Source organism: Pan troglodytes, chromosome 4 (assembly GCF_028858775.2).
Source record: "Pan troglodytes isolate AG18354 chromosome 4, NHGRI_mPanTro3-v2.0_pri, whole genome shotgun sequence".
Classification (NCBI taxonomy): domain Eukaryota; kingdom Metazoa; phylum Chordata; class Mammalia; order Primates; family Hominidae; genus Pan; species Pan troglodytes.
In genome coordinates this window covers 105,841,912-105,857,893 of record NC_072402.2, presented here as the reverse complement: position 1 = coordinate 105,857,893, position 15,982 = coordinate 105,841,912, and the positions used below count along the sequence as shown (strand labels likewise).

At 33.7% G+C, this 15,982-nt stretch overlaps 1 protein-coding gene across 2 annotated transcripts in view; it reads left to right on the top strand.

Moving 5' to 3' along the window:
• The window catches only part of FBXL17 (F-box and leucine rich repeat protein 17), a 525,181-nt gene that overhangs the window by 248,181 nt on the left and 261,018 nt on the right, over nucleotides 1-15,982 (top strand). The window contains exon 7 of one of the 2 annotated variants that reach the window (XM_016953580.4): nucleotides 1,567-15,982. This exon is cut by the window's right edge and continues 20,623 nt beyond it. The exons of the other annotated variant lie outside the window; for it this stretch is intronic. Coding sequence (XP_016809069.2) covers nucleotides 1,567-1,582 — 16 coding nt within the window. The 3' untranslated portion in view covers nucleotides 1,583-15,982. The remainder of the gene's footprint in view (nucleotides 1-1,566) is intronic. 2 annotated transcript variants of the gene reach the window in all.

Sequence of the window (15,982 nt, the reverse complement as noted above, 5' to 3'; positions counted from 1 at the left end):
GAAATTATATCTATCTGTTATTTAAAAACTTATGGTTAGAAATAAAACTATGTCCCCGGTTTAAGAAAACCTCATGTATTAAATTATAGAAGTAAAAACCAGAGAAAGTGAATAGGGAATTATTTGCATTATGAAATAATTTCTTAAAACAAAACAGAGGATTCACTCTGGCTCTCCTGATGGATTCTCTCTATTTACAACTCCATATATGTTCATATGTTTGCTTCAATTTTGAGATGAAATACAAGAGTTTGGGGGTTTTTTGTTCACATAATTTCCCTTTAGTGGAATATTGTGGTCTTTTAGCAAATACTAGAGTTGTTTGCCATTGGCATTATCTTGAGAATCACTATTTATTGTTTTTTGCCATTTTTGGAAAAAATGAAGCTAGATTTTTGGGCTTTTCTAAGTAATGGTAATATATCTTCAAAACAGCTAATAAGGACAGCCAATGTTTAACCTTACCTTACTGCCAGTACTTAAATTTGTAGTATTAGAACATTACAAATTATTTAAAAATATATATTCTTCCAAGTGTACTGAGGCATTAATAGAGCAGCTGGTATTTACTGAACACCTACTGTGTATTGGACTTCTGCTGAATGTTTTACGTGTGCCAACTCGTTTGACTCATTTTTACAGACAAGGAAATGGGAGCATAAAAATTAAAATACATTTGAAATTTTACGGTCAGTAAGAATAGATATGGAATTCTAGCTGAGATATTTGACTCCAAAGCCTACATTTTTTTTGTGTTTTCTTCTTTTTTTATGTTTTTCTCTTCCTTTTCTTTGCTTTCCTATAGACCAACGTTTTTTCCTTCCTTTCTTCTCAGCTCTCCATTTCTTTCTTTCTCTCTTCCAGCAGATCTCTGCATGCTGTCTTGATTCCTGTCATCATGGTAGGCACTGATAATTCAGTGCTGTTCTCAGGGAATTTAAAATTCAGTCTCCAAAATGCACTGTTCATTTGTGCTCTGATTGAATGACTGAATGGAGTAAATAAAATAAATACTTCAGATTTCTCTCATAATTTCAAATAGTTTATTATTGCTGCTTATAAGTAAGGCTAACATGGCACATAGAATTCAAATGCATAAACTATGAATATTTAAATACAGTGTACTAATATCTCATTCATGGCCACTTCTCCCATGCATAGTACTAGTTGGAGACCCCTGAAAGAAAAAAAAGAGCCAAACTTGATATAAAAAATTTTAGATACACAAATAGAAAAAGATAAAGAGGAGGTGGTTTATGGGAGAAGTTTAAAATTTACTTCAAAAATTTCACTATTTTTGATGCTTTTCCTTCATCTTTTACGAATAATGCTTTTAAAATTGTCATCATAGTGCTTGTACAGTTTTACTATTTGCCTTCGTATTCCTCTAGAATCTTCAGTGATCATATTAATGACGATTATTGTTTCCCAATATTGCGTTGGAGTGGGTATTTATCACACTTTACTTAACCATTTCCATTTCTCTCTTTGAAGGCCCTTAAAATTCTTATTTTTCCCATTGCTAATATGACATTCCTTTCTTTTGGTTCCATGTTTCTATGCCAGGTTAGAGGTAAACTGATGCAGAACATCCAAATGGAGATGTTCTTATGCATATTTAGAAATATGGAGTGTGAGTGAGAGCTGGCAGTGTAAACTTCAATGGTCATAGTGATGTTTTCACAGCCTGACCTGGGAAATCAGATACTTCTTTGTATGGTAAGACCATCATTATTACATAGTTAAATAAAATGTCTGTCAAGAGGAAGTAATAATGAAGGCAAAGGTGTTTTGTAAATCATTGTTTACTGAAAGCCCACTGAAATGCAGACATTTTTGTACTTGCTAATCAAATCCATTAGAAAATAAAATTTCTCTAAAATAATTTTTAAGGAGAAAATACTATTTACATACTTTTTCAATGTTTGTTATACATACAACATATTATATAGAGCAAAATATTATTTATTCCCTTAAAAAGAACACATTTTCCTAAATAGTGTTCATTTTGGTTAATGTCTATTAAGAAGAGAGCATTAGTGTATTAAGTAATTAGGGGTTTCTGTTCTTTTATACATAACACTAGTAACAAACACAGATTTTGGTCTATGGTGGTCATTACTATCTGTAAGAGATAATTTTGATTTAACAGAGCTGTGTGAATTCTTCACACTTTTGCATTTCTTAAAAAGGACTTTCAGGCTGGGCACGGTGGCTCATGCCTGTAATCCCAACACTTTGGGAGGCTGATGCGGGCGGATCACCTGAGGTCAGGAGTTCGAGACCAGCCTGACCAACATGGAGAAACCCCGTCTGTACTAAAAATACAAAATTAGCTGGGCGTGGTGGCACATGCCTGTAATCCCAGCTACTAGGGAGGCTGAGGCAGGAGAATCGCTTGAACCTGGGAGGCGGAGGTTGCGACGAGCCGAGATCATGCCATTGCACTCCAGCCTGGGCAACAAGAGTGAAACTCCGCCTAAAAAAAAAAAATAGGACTTTCTTCAGTCAAGGTTAATATAAAATAATTCATTTGGGAAGGACTCATGGTTATCCTCCTAGTAGAATACTAAATTGAATATGATTGTACATGCAAATTTATGTGTCAATTACTCTTAAATAATTAAAATGAGTTTATACAAATAAAACCCTGAAATTTAGCCTTTACATTTATTGAGATAATTTTTAGAAATTATAAGAGAAAGCTATAAGTTATAATGAAACCATAATTACTGTAGCCATATAATAATTAGCATTCATAATTATAACAAATACTATAATAATTATTTTTTTCTTACTGATCAATCAGTGTTTGAAATTTCCTCTGTAGTAAAGATTTGTATTTTGATGAAAAAGTGGTCTCTTGCTGCTCTGAGAATATAAGGGAATACACAGTGGTGATTAGTTGGTAAGAAGTAAATCCCACCCTGTTTTTTATCCCCCAATGGAATGTTTTATTAGAATTTTCCTTCTAAGGTGTAGGTTCTCATTATTAAAACCAATAATGCCCATGTAAGTTATCTTTTCATAGAAGCATCCACCTCACTGCAATTTTAAATCATTTATAGTCATCCTATTAATGAGGACTCTGGAGGTCTCTTCATTTGTGATTTTGGTAACTGAATTGTTGGGCTGGTTGCAAATTTTTCACAAATCACTCTTATAGCAAAATATTATTACCAAACAGTCACAGATTTATTTATAAGAGAATTCAGAACTTCCACTGGTGAATAGTCAAGGAAACACGTTTATTAAGATTCATTAGATGCTCAAGGAGCCTTTTAATGTAACCAGGAAGTAATAATTTACTGGGGTTAGAAATAACTTGAACAAAGAAGTTTGTGTCAGAATAGATATAAAACAAGCATAGATTTAAACCTGCAAATTGTTCCTATTCCTGTTTGAAATATGTTATTTATTTCAGTAGCAGAGTTGAGAATTGCTTAGAGATGTATATGAAAACTATGTTTCTTGAGTTTTGCTATTTTTCTAAAATTTGAAGGTTTAGAAAGACTTGAAAAATTCAGAGCAATGAAAAAAATTACTTATTCTATCTTCCTTTTTCAGAAACAAAATCTAAATGAGAAATATATTAAAATGAGGACCAGAACTTCAAAGTCAGTCTTTTAGATTAGGACACAATAATATAGTGTTATTAATTGAACTTACAAGAGCTATCCTAATCTCAGCACACCTGGCTAATGTGGTTGTGCCATCTTTGAGCCCATAAATCTTATGCCGTTAGAACACAATTGACAGTCTATAAAAGTTAAAAAAATAAAGTAGGATATTAAAGCAGACATTCTTTAACATTTATCAACCTAGAAGTTAATAAATGTTCTTTTAAGGCAGCATTGGAAAAGAATTGGTTTGAGATATTTTCAGCATACAGAAAAGCTGTCTTTACAAATGAGCTTGTTCTGGGTTTTTACATTTTTACTACCCAAGTTAAAATCTTGAAAAGATACTTTTCGTTTTCTTTATTCATTTAAATTGAATTGTATATAATAACAGCCCCTGACATCTTATTCAAAGGCGTAGTAATCCTTCTATTTAGAGGCATGTCCTAAAATTATATTACTATATCCAGATACTTTTGAATATCATTATTATTTTCCACTCCCACTCAGAGCTTCTTGATTACTAAGATTTGAGATTTTCTGTTAATTTTAAGGTTTATGCGTCTTGGGTTAGAATTTAGAGTTCGCATGTGCATATGAAAGGGAGATTTTTTTTTTCCTGTCATTTCTTTCCTAATCCAAGTCTCAGTTTTGACTTCACCAAACCTGTTTAATGTTTTCTTTCTCTCCCACGATAAAAATTATATTTTAAAAGTAAATTATATTTATTATTATGTTCATGGTTATATAAACGTGTATGACAAAGTCTTAAAGGAAACATTAAAAATAAAAGCAGTTTATGTATGATTATTCTTCCTTTGAAACAATTTTTTCTTTTAAAATGCTCTTTTAATAAAAGTCATAAAAAATGTAATTGTTTATAGAGACTTATTGGAACTTGTATAGATTATCACATTGGTCACTTTTTATTAGATTATTAAGTAAATGTGGTTAAAAAATGGGTTATTTAGATTAAAAAAAGAACTGCAGCAGCCTCTTGAAAAACCTTATTTAAAAATGGTAATTTAACCATTATTTTAGATGTAAAAGATCTTAGTTTACCTGCCAATAATTTTTTTTATTTATTTTGAAAATCTTTGTTCTATTCAGGTTTTAGAATTGATTTTAGCAATCTATTATGGTAATGAATTACTGCTATAAGGAATGCAATTTGATATATTCTCAGGAGTTATGTAACTACCATGACATATTTTTACTCAGTAATTTTCATCTCAGTAGAGACATATTTAAATAAGTAATGTTATTCAAAATGATTCTTGAAGTCTTTTGACTCATTTTCACTGTATAGAAAATATTAAGGTTAAATCTGCAAAGTGATTGAAGCTAAATGGGAGCCTACTTTGATTCTAAAGGAAAATGATATTCAATTAGACAATTTCATACCTGTGAGACTTTTCAACAGATAGTGGTAGGTTGTCTATTTTAAGAGTGTAAATCAGACTACAGATGAATTCCTTAGAAATATGTGTATGCAACCCTGCTTGAAGATGCATTCCCTTAATTTACAATACTGTCATCCTGTGAGTGACAACTAGTGAATACATTGCATTGATTTCATAATACTTGACAGCCTATACAACTATAGAACAAATTGGTAAAATCCCAGTTCTTGCAAAGACAGTGCTGAAAGAACCTTTCTTTTGGTTTCCTCATTTTTAATTCACGTTCTCCATCAGGATGCAATAACAGTAGATTGATTGCTTACCATCAAAAGAAAATACTTAAATTCAGATTTTCCACTAATGATAGTCAAGACTGTTGAATGAGTTTTTAAGTCAACCTATTTGATACAATTCTCTGAGTATGTAATTCTCAGTCATAATTGGTATAAAATCTACCTAAAAATCATGTCAACCAAAAAATCCCATTTAAATAGTTAGGGAAGTGAATTCCTACATACCATGAACATAAATGTAGTAATTGAGCTTGGTTGGGCTCGTTATTTTGTTGCACATATTTAAATATCTAGTTGTTCCTGTTGAAGTTATATATACTTTTGAAAAGTTTGTTTTCCTTACAGTATATTTCCTATAGAAATATACATGGGTAGCTGTACTCCCTGGTGTTTCCCAGTTGCTTTCTTTAGCTAGTGTTGAGTGATCTATATCTCATTAAAATTTTAAACTTCTTGAAATAAAATTGTGCTGTAGATCTTCACATAATTTTTAACTGTGTTTTGTAGACTCTTGTTGAATTTGGTATTTTAATCAGCTATCATGACAAATCATCAGAAATGTGTTTAGGAGAAGCTCTCTTGGTTGCTGTTTTTATCATAGAGTTTCTATGTGCCCCAGGACAAGTTATAATAAGGTGACAAATTATTGTTGGTATATTAACCCTTTCACTTTTCATCTGTTTTATAACCTTCTTTTGTAATGTAATAGCATTTTTGGTACTGAAACTGAGGTAGGCTAGTTGACTAAAAAATCCCTAGTAGCACAACTGACTGGTCATATTAGAGAAAATGATGCCTCAAATGAGGAACATTGGCCTCCATCACAGATGGAAATCCAGTGAAAACAAAAAATAATTACTGAAAGATGGTAACATTTTCTGATAAATTCAGGATTAAAGACAAATTCTTTTTTTTTTTTTTAAAGATGGAGTCTTGCTCTGTTGCCCAGGCTGGAATGCAGTGGCATGATCTCGGCTCACTGCAACCTCTGCCTCGCATGTTCAAGCTATTCTTGTGCTTCAGCCTCCCCAGTAGCTAGGATTATAGGCATGCACCACCACGCCCAGCTAATTTCTATATTTTTAGTAGAGACATGGTTTCACCTTGTTGGCCAGCCTGGTCTCAAACTCCTGAACTCAAGTTATCCACCTGCCACAGCCTCCCAAAGTGCTAGGGTTATAGACATGAGGCACTGCACCCAGTGAGAGATTCTTAATAATTAACTGATATGTAGAGAAAACAAAAAAAGTATTGTTTTATGAAAATGTACAACTCTGATTTGAAAATCCTACCAGGGGGTTATTATTCAAAGATTTTGTCACTGTTTGGATGGATTTATACATAGCATATTAAAAAATTAATTCTTAATTCATGCTTGTTTTTTATTAGATTAATTTCATTGAAAGCTATCGGCATTTGGGAAGTTTTCTTTTAATGTTTAAAATTATGCTTTCAAGTTTACATCACATTACCTATAGATTTTTTGAAGCAGAATTTTAAAAAATCTATTAAAGATTTTTTTAATTGGAAACAATACCATGCTTCAGAATTTCCCCCTTCCTAGCTCCTTCCATGTCCTAAGCACTCTCTTTTCTCATCATCTTTTTAATAAAAGCACCTCCTTTTCCCCAAGAAAACAACCATTATGTGTCGATAATCTTTGAAACCCAAAGTCCTGTCAGTTATGCCAATTTGACTGTGCATTTTATTTATATGAGTAAGAGAAGAGCACTAATGGTAATTTCAAAAAGGGAATAAAAAATGCATAAGCCCCTTGTGCCAGCACAGCTTTTCTACACCATTTTCTTTCTTACTATGTTTTGAACAGGATAATGATGGTGGTTTGATGTTAATCATCATTGTAGTTCTTGAGTATCAGAATTTATCACTGTGGGCCCCATCATAGCCTTAATTTCTACTATAGTGAGGATGATAGGCAATTTGAAAGCACTTCTACAAAGACATAAGTGTTGGTGTCTTCCAAATTTATAATTACTTTCTTAGACAAAACTGGCTTTAGAAAATTTCATATGCATATCTTTCTCCTTATTCTTGTTTGCACAAGCAAACTAAAAAACAAAACATACACATAAACAACAACAACATCAAGTATAATATACAGAAGCAAAGACAAGATTGAAATTGTATTAGGAACCCAAGGGTTTCTGGTGACTTTAAATGGAAATTTTTTGATGTTTATAGTAGTATTCAGTGAATACTGAGATTTTTTCTTTTATTTTTGCTTTTACTTTTAGTTGACACGATATTTTCTTTTGACTCTCAATGGCGTTTTTTTCTTCTTTTTTTTCTTTTTTGCTAAATGTATCTTTAGGTGAATTAAAGAATAGACTAAACCTTTTTATCAAAAATATTGTGCTGTGAAAGCTTTTTAAAGTCAGTGAGCTTTGTCATCTGACCCTTCTTTTAGAAAATAGGCCTTTAGCTGACTCATGTTATATATGTATGTATATATATATAGAGAGAGAGAGAGAGACAGGCAGAGACAGAGAGATAATCTTATATAGCATGAGTTGCTCCAAGAATTAATGATATATACACACATATATAAAATAACCTATGCCTGATGGTAAAAATATAAACTGTCAATTTCTTCTTTTAGGGTCTTAGCTATCTAGAATGTTAATAAAATCATGTTTAATCTGAAGTAAATATAGTCTGATTTGAATTGGATGAAATTTTTAGGTTTATTTCACAGGCGATTTTTTAAAAAATGCTTAGTGGTTTAACAAAAGAAACTGAATCTTAAATGAAAATAGAGGGAAGTGAGTGAACCTGATCTAGTTTCACCTACAAGACCTCCAAAATAGTTTCTAAGAAAATGTGCCTTTGGACCGATGTCTCATATGCCAGGTTCTAGCCTAGTGCCCAATTTTTTTTTTGCCTGATTTTTAAACTGATCAAATTAGAGGCTAAATTATGCTCTGTATTTTAGTTAAGCCATGTGCTATTAGCAGGGCACCTTAGGACTATCTCTAGTCTACAGCTGGCCAGAAACTACTTGCCTCTGCACCTCTTATAACTGCACATGATTGCTCTAGAGGAAATTCTCAAAAGCCCCATTCCATCAGAGCAATCTAAAATTAAGGAGTTGAGAAATAGGATTTTTCCACTTGTGGGCTTTTAGAATTTTTGTTGACTCTTTGGGCCCTTTGGACTGTAAAGAATATACAGGTGTTATGTTTCACTTGGTTACTTTATCAGGAAAATAGAAGGGCATATACGACTAAAAATAGATTTTCTGGTTCTTTTTGGGGTTTAGATAAATTTTGAATGATAATTGAATATAAACACAAATGAATATAAACACAATAACTGGATATAAACACATCCAGCTTAAAAAGGATCATCTCCTCCAACACAAAACTATAACATAGTTCTGGTAACACTAATGAAGAGCATATGTAAATATCAACCCAAATTACTATTAACATATCCCACCCAAGCTACCACGTTCCATCAAAACTATCTGCCATTTATCAAAGATCTAAAACATTTCATTATCTACTCCTTCCTTGCCACCCTCCATAGAATACTCCTATCGTTACTAATACATAAAATACAAATTCTAAATATCTCATTTAGGTAGTTCTTATTTCAGGATAACCTAAATTCTAGCTGATACAAGTGTTAACCATTTTGTTCAGTTTTGATCGTGACCTACTTTTATTGATTCTTCTGGAACTCTTAAAAACTTTCAATCCTTCCAAGTTTATTTTTATGTAGCTTTATCTCATCTTTCTGTATAGTACAAGCAGAGAAAGCCCTAATGTTTACTATCCCTTACTTATTTATTTAATTTTTACAGGTACATAGTAGGTGTATATATTTATGGGGTACATGAAATATTTTGATATAGGCGTATAATGTTTAATAATCACATCAAGATAAATGGGGTAAGATTGCTCATTTATGTTGCATTACATTTTATTTTTATAGTATGTTGCTTAAATTTGTATGTCTTTGGTTTCAAGCATTCTTTTTTTTTAATAAAATACAGAATTTTGTAGTTTCTGGTACCTAGATAACAAGGAGAAGTAGTGTTAGCCAGGTTTTCAAACTGTAGCCCTTTTCCTTGAACAACTAGTTAGATAATTTCAGGGATGGTTTAGTTGAACATGGATTTTTATATTTAGGATATTGCCCTAGTCGTTTTCCTTTCTTGAAAAGGGGATATTTGATTGCGGTTAAATTGTGAAGTTGTAAAGCTGTGTTAGCTAAATTTTTTACTATGTCAGCAAGCAGAATATTGTTTGCACTTCTTTGCTTTTTAAATGCTGCTCAGGGAGCTGCGTAAGTTATAATTGATGCACAGAAGAGATTTCAAATTTTATATGCCTATAAATTGGCATTGCTACATAGACTAGAAAGATGAGATTGGAGAAGTTATTTTCCCGTGAGAATGATACAAATTACTGTCAAACTGTTTATGCTTGCTGTAAAAATATTTTCAATGTACAGGTATTTGCTTACTATCTGGGTAGCACTCTTATTAAAGTGGAATAACATTTTGAGCCAAAATGAAATGTTTTCAGTACTATTGCATATTGTAGTAGTCTGGTTTAGTCATTCCTGGGCTTAAATGCCTGTAATTATGTTTGTTCTTTAAAATTCTTGAATTTGCTTAAGTTTGGAGTTTTAGAATTTTAAGTAATTATAAACACTATAGTGTTATAACAGCCTGGCCTCCTTATTTTACATATGAAGAAACTGAGGCCCAGAAGTGTTAAAAAATATGCCAAGGTCAAAGGCCTAGAAATTTGCATGAATGGAATTAAAATAAGTTTTCCTGCATCACTCTGGTTCTTTTTTTTAACATATTTCATATCTTATGAAATTGCCATGCTTAATATATATTCATTTCAGGAATATAAATGCCTTTTCTTCTTCCAGTTTACATTTAACCTCCAGATGACCTGAAATTTGCAATGTTTAAGATGAATTTGTAGGACTCATTTGGTGAAGTTGGCCAAAACTTTAAAAGCATAGACTAAATTAGGCATTAGCAAATATGCTTCTCTTATTTTGTTAAGACAGTTTACTAATGTCAACAACAGGAGTGTGAAGTGATCCTTTACCCTAAATAAACTGCCAGTCACTGACTCAAACTTATTGTATCTTTAATACATTTTCAAAAAGAATGCTGGTTGGTAGGTGATCTTTAGTTGGGATCAAGAGAAGAACTCTCAGCCGTAGGTTCCGTGGGAATTAAAATTCTTCATTTTGTTAGTGGTGTCTTATGTTTTCCATATGAAAGTACTGATTTTGACAGATCATTTAGGAATGTTAAGTTTTTGTTTTACTTTCCCATTACTCAATAGCAGAATCTAGGAGATCTCATATTTTGCAGTGATTTTTTTTTGTGTGTGCTCCATTGGTTTATAGACAAGAACACAGAAATAGGGAGTATCAGCTAATGAAAGGTGACAATGAGACGACAGTTTGAGGTATGCTGAAATAAGATGAAACTAAAGTTTGCTTTCATTCAGATTGCTGTTTTTTTTCTTTCATCCTAGAACGTAAGCTCTAAGGAAAAGACTCGGTGATATCTTTACTAAAGATTTAGTAACATGAAAACACTAGAAAATAATTTGTTTATATTAAAGCTTTCAAATGGAAATATCAACATAGTAGCTGAATATATTTCAGTGCCCACAGTGACATTTATTTTAAGATTTGTTTTTAGGAATTGGCTTGCACACATGATTGCTGATCTTTGGGTAGTTTCTCTCAATTATTTTAAGAGTTGCTCGATCTTGCTTTCAAGAGCTTTGCCTGTGTTGGGGGCAAAGAAAAGGTGGGAAGAGGGAAACTGACAGTCTAATGCACTTCTTTCAGGATAAAACTGTATTGAAAATAGAGATATTTGAGCAATTCTTGGGGAATCTTAACTTTCCTGTAAATGGTTTTGCCAAAACTGTGTAGTGGCAATTAAAAAAAGCAAAAGACAAAAAACTTACCCAAGCACATGCACAACCACCATCACACAACAAGAAAAAGAAAAACTTTTCCTAAAAGATCTAGTATGGAGAAGTAGGAGATTTTATATGCAGCCAAAGAATAAAAAGTAAAAATCACACTAGAACCTGAGAAATAATGCCTGTATCACTCAGCCCTAGCCTTTGGCCACAGATTAAGGTCGTGTGTTGGCGGTATTAGAAGCAGATGCTCTTATAAACTAAATGTTAGGCTAATGAGTGCGATAGCGCTGCCAGTAATCAGAGGTGACTGCGAGGAACATGTTGTTTTCTTGCACATGCTTTTCTGAAATGCTCTAGGAATGAGCGCATACTATAGGAAGAGGCAGAGGCAGTGCTGTCTGGGCAGTTCCTCGTGGGCATTTTCTGTAAAGCTTTTTGCAGATAAATAATTCAGTAGACAATATTAAGAGTCATTTGCATTTGCCTCCCTGACTTTGAGTATATGTTACTCAATGTCTTGCTTTTGTGTGAATACACAATTGGCATTCGTTTTACATTTCTGTAATGTTGGTTTTCTAATTATACTCCATTTCTCTCTAGAGATTATTTCTGTTTCTTTCCTGCTGTATGCATTCACCTCCCATTCATGGTAAAATAAGTTACCATAAAACATAAGTCCATATTTTAAGGGAAATTCATAAATGTATTTATTAAAAGATTGTAAATTATCTTTACATTTTGTAACAATATACTTAATTTGTGATATTTTCACAAAAAATTAAAATGTATTTCTTTATGAAGTATAGCACTGTGGTTAAGAACATGAAATCAAGAGCCAGACCCTGAATTTGAATCCTGGCTTTGTTATGTATTAGCTATGTGACCTAACAGCATGTTATTTAATATCTGTATGCCTGAGCTTTTTCATGTTTAAAATGGAGACTATCCCATCTACTTTGTAGGATTCTTGTGAGAATCAAATATATGTGCATTGTACTTAGTACTTCATAAATTATATAAAAACTATATATTTTAATATTATGATATATATAGTACCTAGTATAGTACCTGGTACATAATAAGCCCTTTTCAAAATGTGGTTTATAACTTAGAGAATAATATTTCATTGCCTTTCAAAGATGTTTTTAATATTTATTAATTTGATTCCATCTGTTTTCTAGTGCCTAGAATTAGTCTTTCAAATAAAAGCAAAATTTTGGGGTTGGAATAGATGTTAAAAATACAGAGTAACAAAGTATCTCTTGTCATCCTCTTTAAAAATAAGATAAAGAAAACTTTTAAATTGTAAATATATTTTTGGGCCGAGCGCGGTGGCTCACGCCTGTAATCCCAGCGCTTTGGAAGGCCGAGGCAGGCGGATCACAAGGTCAGGAGATCGAGACCATCCTGGCTAACACAGTGAAACCCCCTCTCTACTAAAAATACAAAAAAATTAGCCGGGCGTGGTGGCGGGTGCCTGTAGTCCCAGCTACTCAGGAGGCTGAGGCAGGAGAATGGCGTGACCCCTGGAGACGGAGCTTGCAGTGAGCCGAGACCGTGCCACTGCACTCCAGCCTGGGCGAGAGCGAGACTCTGTCTCAAAAAAAAAAAAAAATTGTAAATATATTTTTGTATCAATTAGATTTATGTAGCATTTTCCTTCCATATAATAAACAGTTATATTAAAATATGCATGGACTCATTCTGTATAACTTAGAAAGATTTTCTTCCTTGCTTTACATTTTTGTCAAGACTTTGTGTGTAGAGCATATAAATGTGTGCTTCCTATTTGTTGTCATTTATGTATTCCATTGCCAAAAAACATTAACAAGATTTTCTTTCTTTTTTTTTTGAGATGGAGTCTTGCTCTGTCGCCAGTCTGGAGGGCAGTGGCATGATCTCTGCTCACTGCAACCTCTGTCCGCTGGGTTCAAGTGATTCTCCTGCCTCAGCCTCCCGAGTAGCTGGGACTATGGGCATGCGCCACCGTGCCCAGCTAATTTTTGTATTTTCAATAGACACAGGATTTCACCATGTTGGCCAGGATGGTCTTGACCTCTTGACCTTATGATCTGCCCATCTCAGCCTCCCAAAGTGTTGGGATTGCAGGCATGAGCCACTGCACTCGGCCAAAAAGATTTTCTTAACGGTATAGCCTGTTTACTTAGAAATTATTTAACGGTGAAGGACTGAATCTCAAATTCCTGTATTCTTCTGAGCTTTTAAACTTTGTTCTGTTTTTGGTTCTTTTTTTATAAAAAAAATACATATTGTGATTAAGGATAGGCATTCATTCATTCAATCAGTATTTGAGTGCTTCCAGGCACTATTCTAGGCACTAAGGATACATCAGTGAAACAAGTATTTATTTAGAGACAGAGTCTTGCTCTGCCTCCTCGCTGTCTGCAACCTCGAACTCCTGGGCTCAAAGGATCCTCCTGCCTCAGCCTTCTGAGTAGCTACGACTACAGGCACATGCCACCAGGCCTGGCTGATTTTTATGTTTTTTTGTAGAGGTAAGAGTCTTACTATGTTGACCAGGCCGGTCTCAAACTCCTGGCCTCAAGTGATCCTCCTGCCTCCACCTCCCAAAGCACTGAGATTATTCATGTGAGCCACTGCACCCAGCCCCAGTGAAACTTTTAGATCAAACTATAAACTCATAATTGTATCAATTAAATTTTTCTCAATGATATAGGAACTTCATGGTCTTAATTGTTGATAGCATCCAAGTACACATTCAGTAAACAGAGCTTTTCTGTATCTGTGTCATGCAGTTAAAATGGTTTTTTATTGTTTTCTATGAAATATCTTAGTTATATAATGGTCAAACTGAAACATCATCTCTTACAAAGGTGAGATTAAACACAATAGAATTATTTACAGAACTTCCATCTTATAAGCCACTTTTTCATTAAATTTGGATAATAAGTGGTGCTTTGCTACCTGATTTAAACTAGTTTTATTTAGGCTATGAATCAACCTCTTTGTTCCAAAACACTGGAATAGGGGAATGTTTTGCATTTCCCCTTCCCCACGAGAGTTTGTTTTCCTCTAAGTCACATTAAGATGCTGTTCTCAAGCCAGTTTCATTTCACCTAGTGCCTAGTTTTTGGAGTGGGAATGAAGGTAGGCAAAAGTTAATTGTAGACCAACACAAAGAGCACAAGTGCAGCATGTATTTGCAATAATAATGAATGCACACTATGAAGCAAGTCTAATGCCAGGGCCTGATCAAGCAGTGCTTTGGAGCCAATGGGTGACCCATCAGATACCACTGGTTGTGGGCCACCTTCTTTATTTCCTGAAGTTCTGTAACATGGAAATTCAGTCACAGGTTAATCTTTACTAAATTTTGTTCTACAGAATTATTTAAAATCATAGGGAAATGATCAGGAATTGCTATTGTTATAATATAGTGGGATTAAATAGGTTCAAAATGAGTAGATTGTGTATTCTCCTTACATAGAACCTTGTGCAAAATGTCTAATTAAAGTAACAAGTTACTATACAGCTAATTCCTCCTCATTAGAGTATCAGATGTTCTTATTTAATTTTCTGACAAAAATATGAATGCTGCAATTTCATTGGTGCTTAAGGCCTATATTCCAGAACTTTCTTCATTGAGTTTTAGAGAAAGAGAAATATATTCTTTCTGAAGTTGAGGGTCCTGATTTTCTGTTAACAATGGGCCCTATTATGCTGCTTCCAACTGAGCAAGGCTAGGAAGAACTTCACAGCTGGCTGGGCACCTGACATGCCCAAGGCAGGTACTCTGACCTGCTCATATAGCCCTGGTTCCTCCTGGGGAGAATAGCAGTTTCCATTCCCTGAAGTGCCTAATTTATTCCAGGCTATGAATAGAACGAGCTTGTTGATTTGGGACTAGTGGCATTCCCCTTGCACAACCTCAGGACATGATTATCCATGCCAGGGTCAGGCAGGAGCTTCCCATCTGACCCTGTGCAGTCCTCACCCTGAGCACTTAACAAGAGTAATAAGAGGCTATTGGAATGTCACATTCTCTTGAATTTATTTATATTTTTAATAAGATACTGGCATCCTCTTTTGCCTTTATCTAAGCTTGACTTTCTAGAAACTTGATTACAAAAAGTCTATTAACTCAATGAGTTGTTAGATGAAATATATTAATACATGAATCAGGAAAATCATAGTCCTAGAATATTTCCTTTTAGAACACATGTGTTTTTTGAGTTCGTAAAATATTCAGAGCACTGCATTAGGTTCTATCAGTGACACAGAAATAAAACAGGAAATAATGGTCCTGCTCCTGAGGCAAGACAATAACTAGAGACATAGAGAAATTCAACAACAAGTAGAAGGACGCATATTAGTGAATAAAATTGTGAGTACAGTGGTATAACCAAACACTTACGTTTTATTAAAACACAAAGGACAAATAACAGAGAGAGGGTGATTAGGAAAGGCTTCTTGTAGGTAGCAAATTATACTAAATCTTGGCATGTTTAAATAGGGCTCAAAAGAATGAAAGGCTCACTGTCATGAGTAGTTTTTGCTAGGTAGGGAAAACTGGTATCTTCATACCTGGGGTGACTACTTTGTGGTTTCTCAGTAAATTTTTTTAATTGAATCAATTTTCCCCCTAGAGGAAGAAGGACTAAGGCCTCTGACACTGTCAGAAGAATCATCCCAAGCACCTCAGGTCCTAATGTCCTTTAGGCACATGGATTTGTGACCAGAATAGA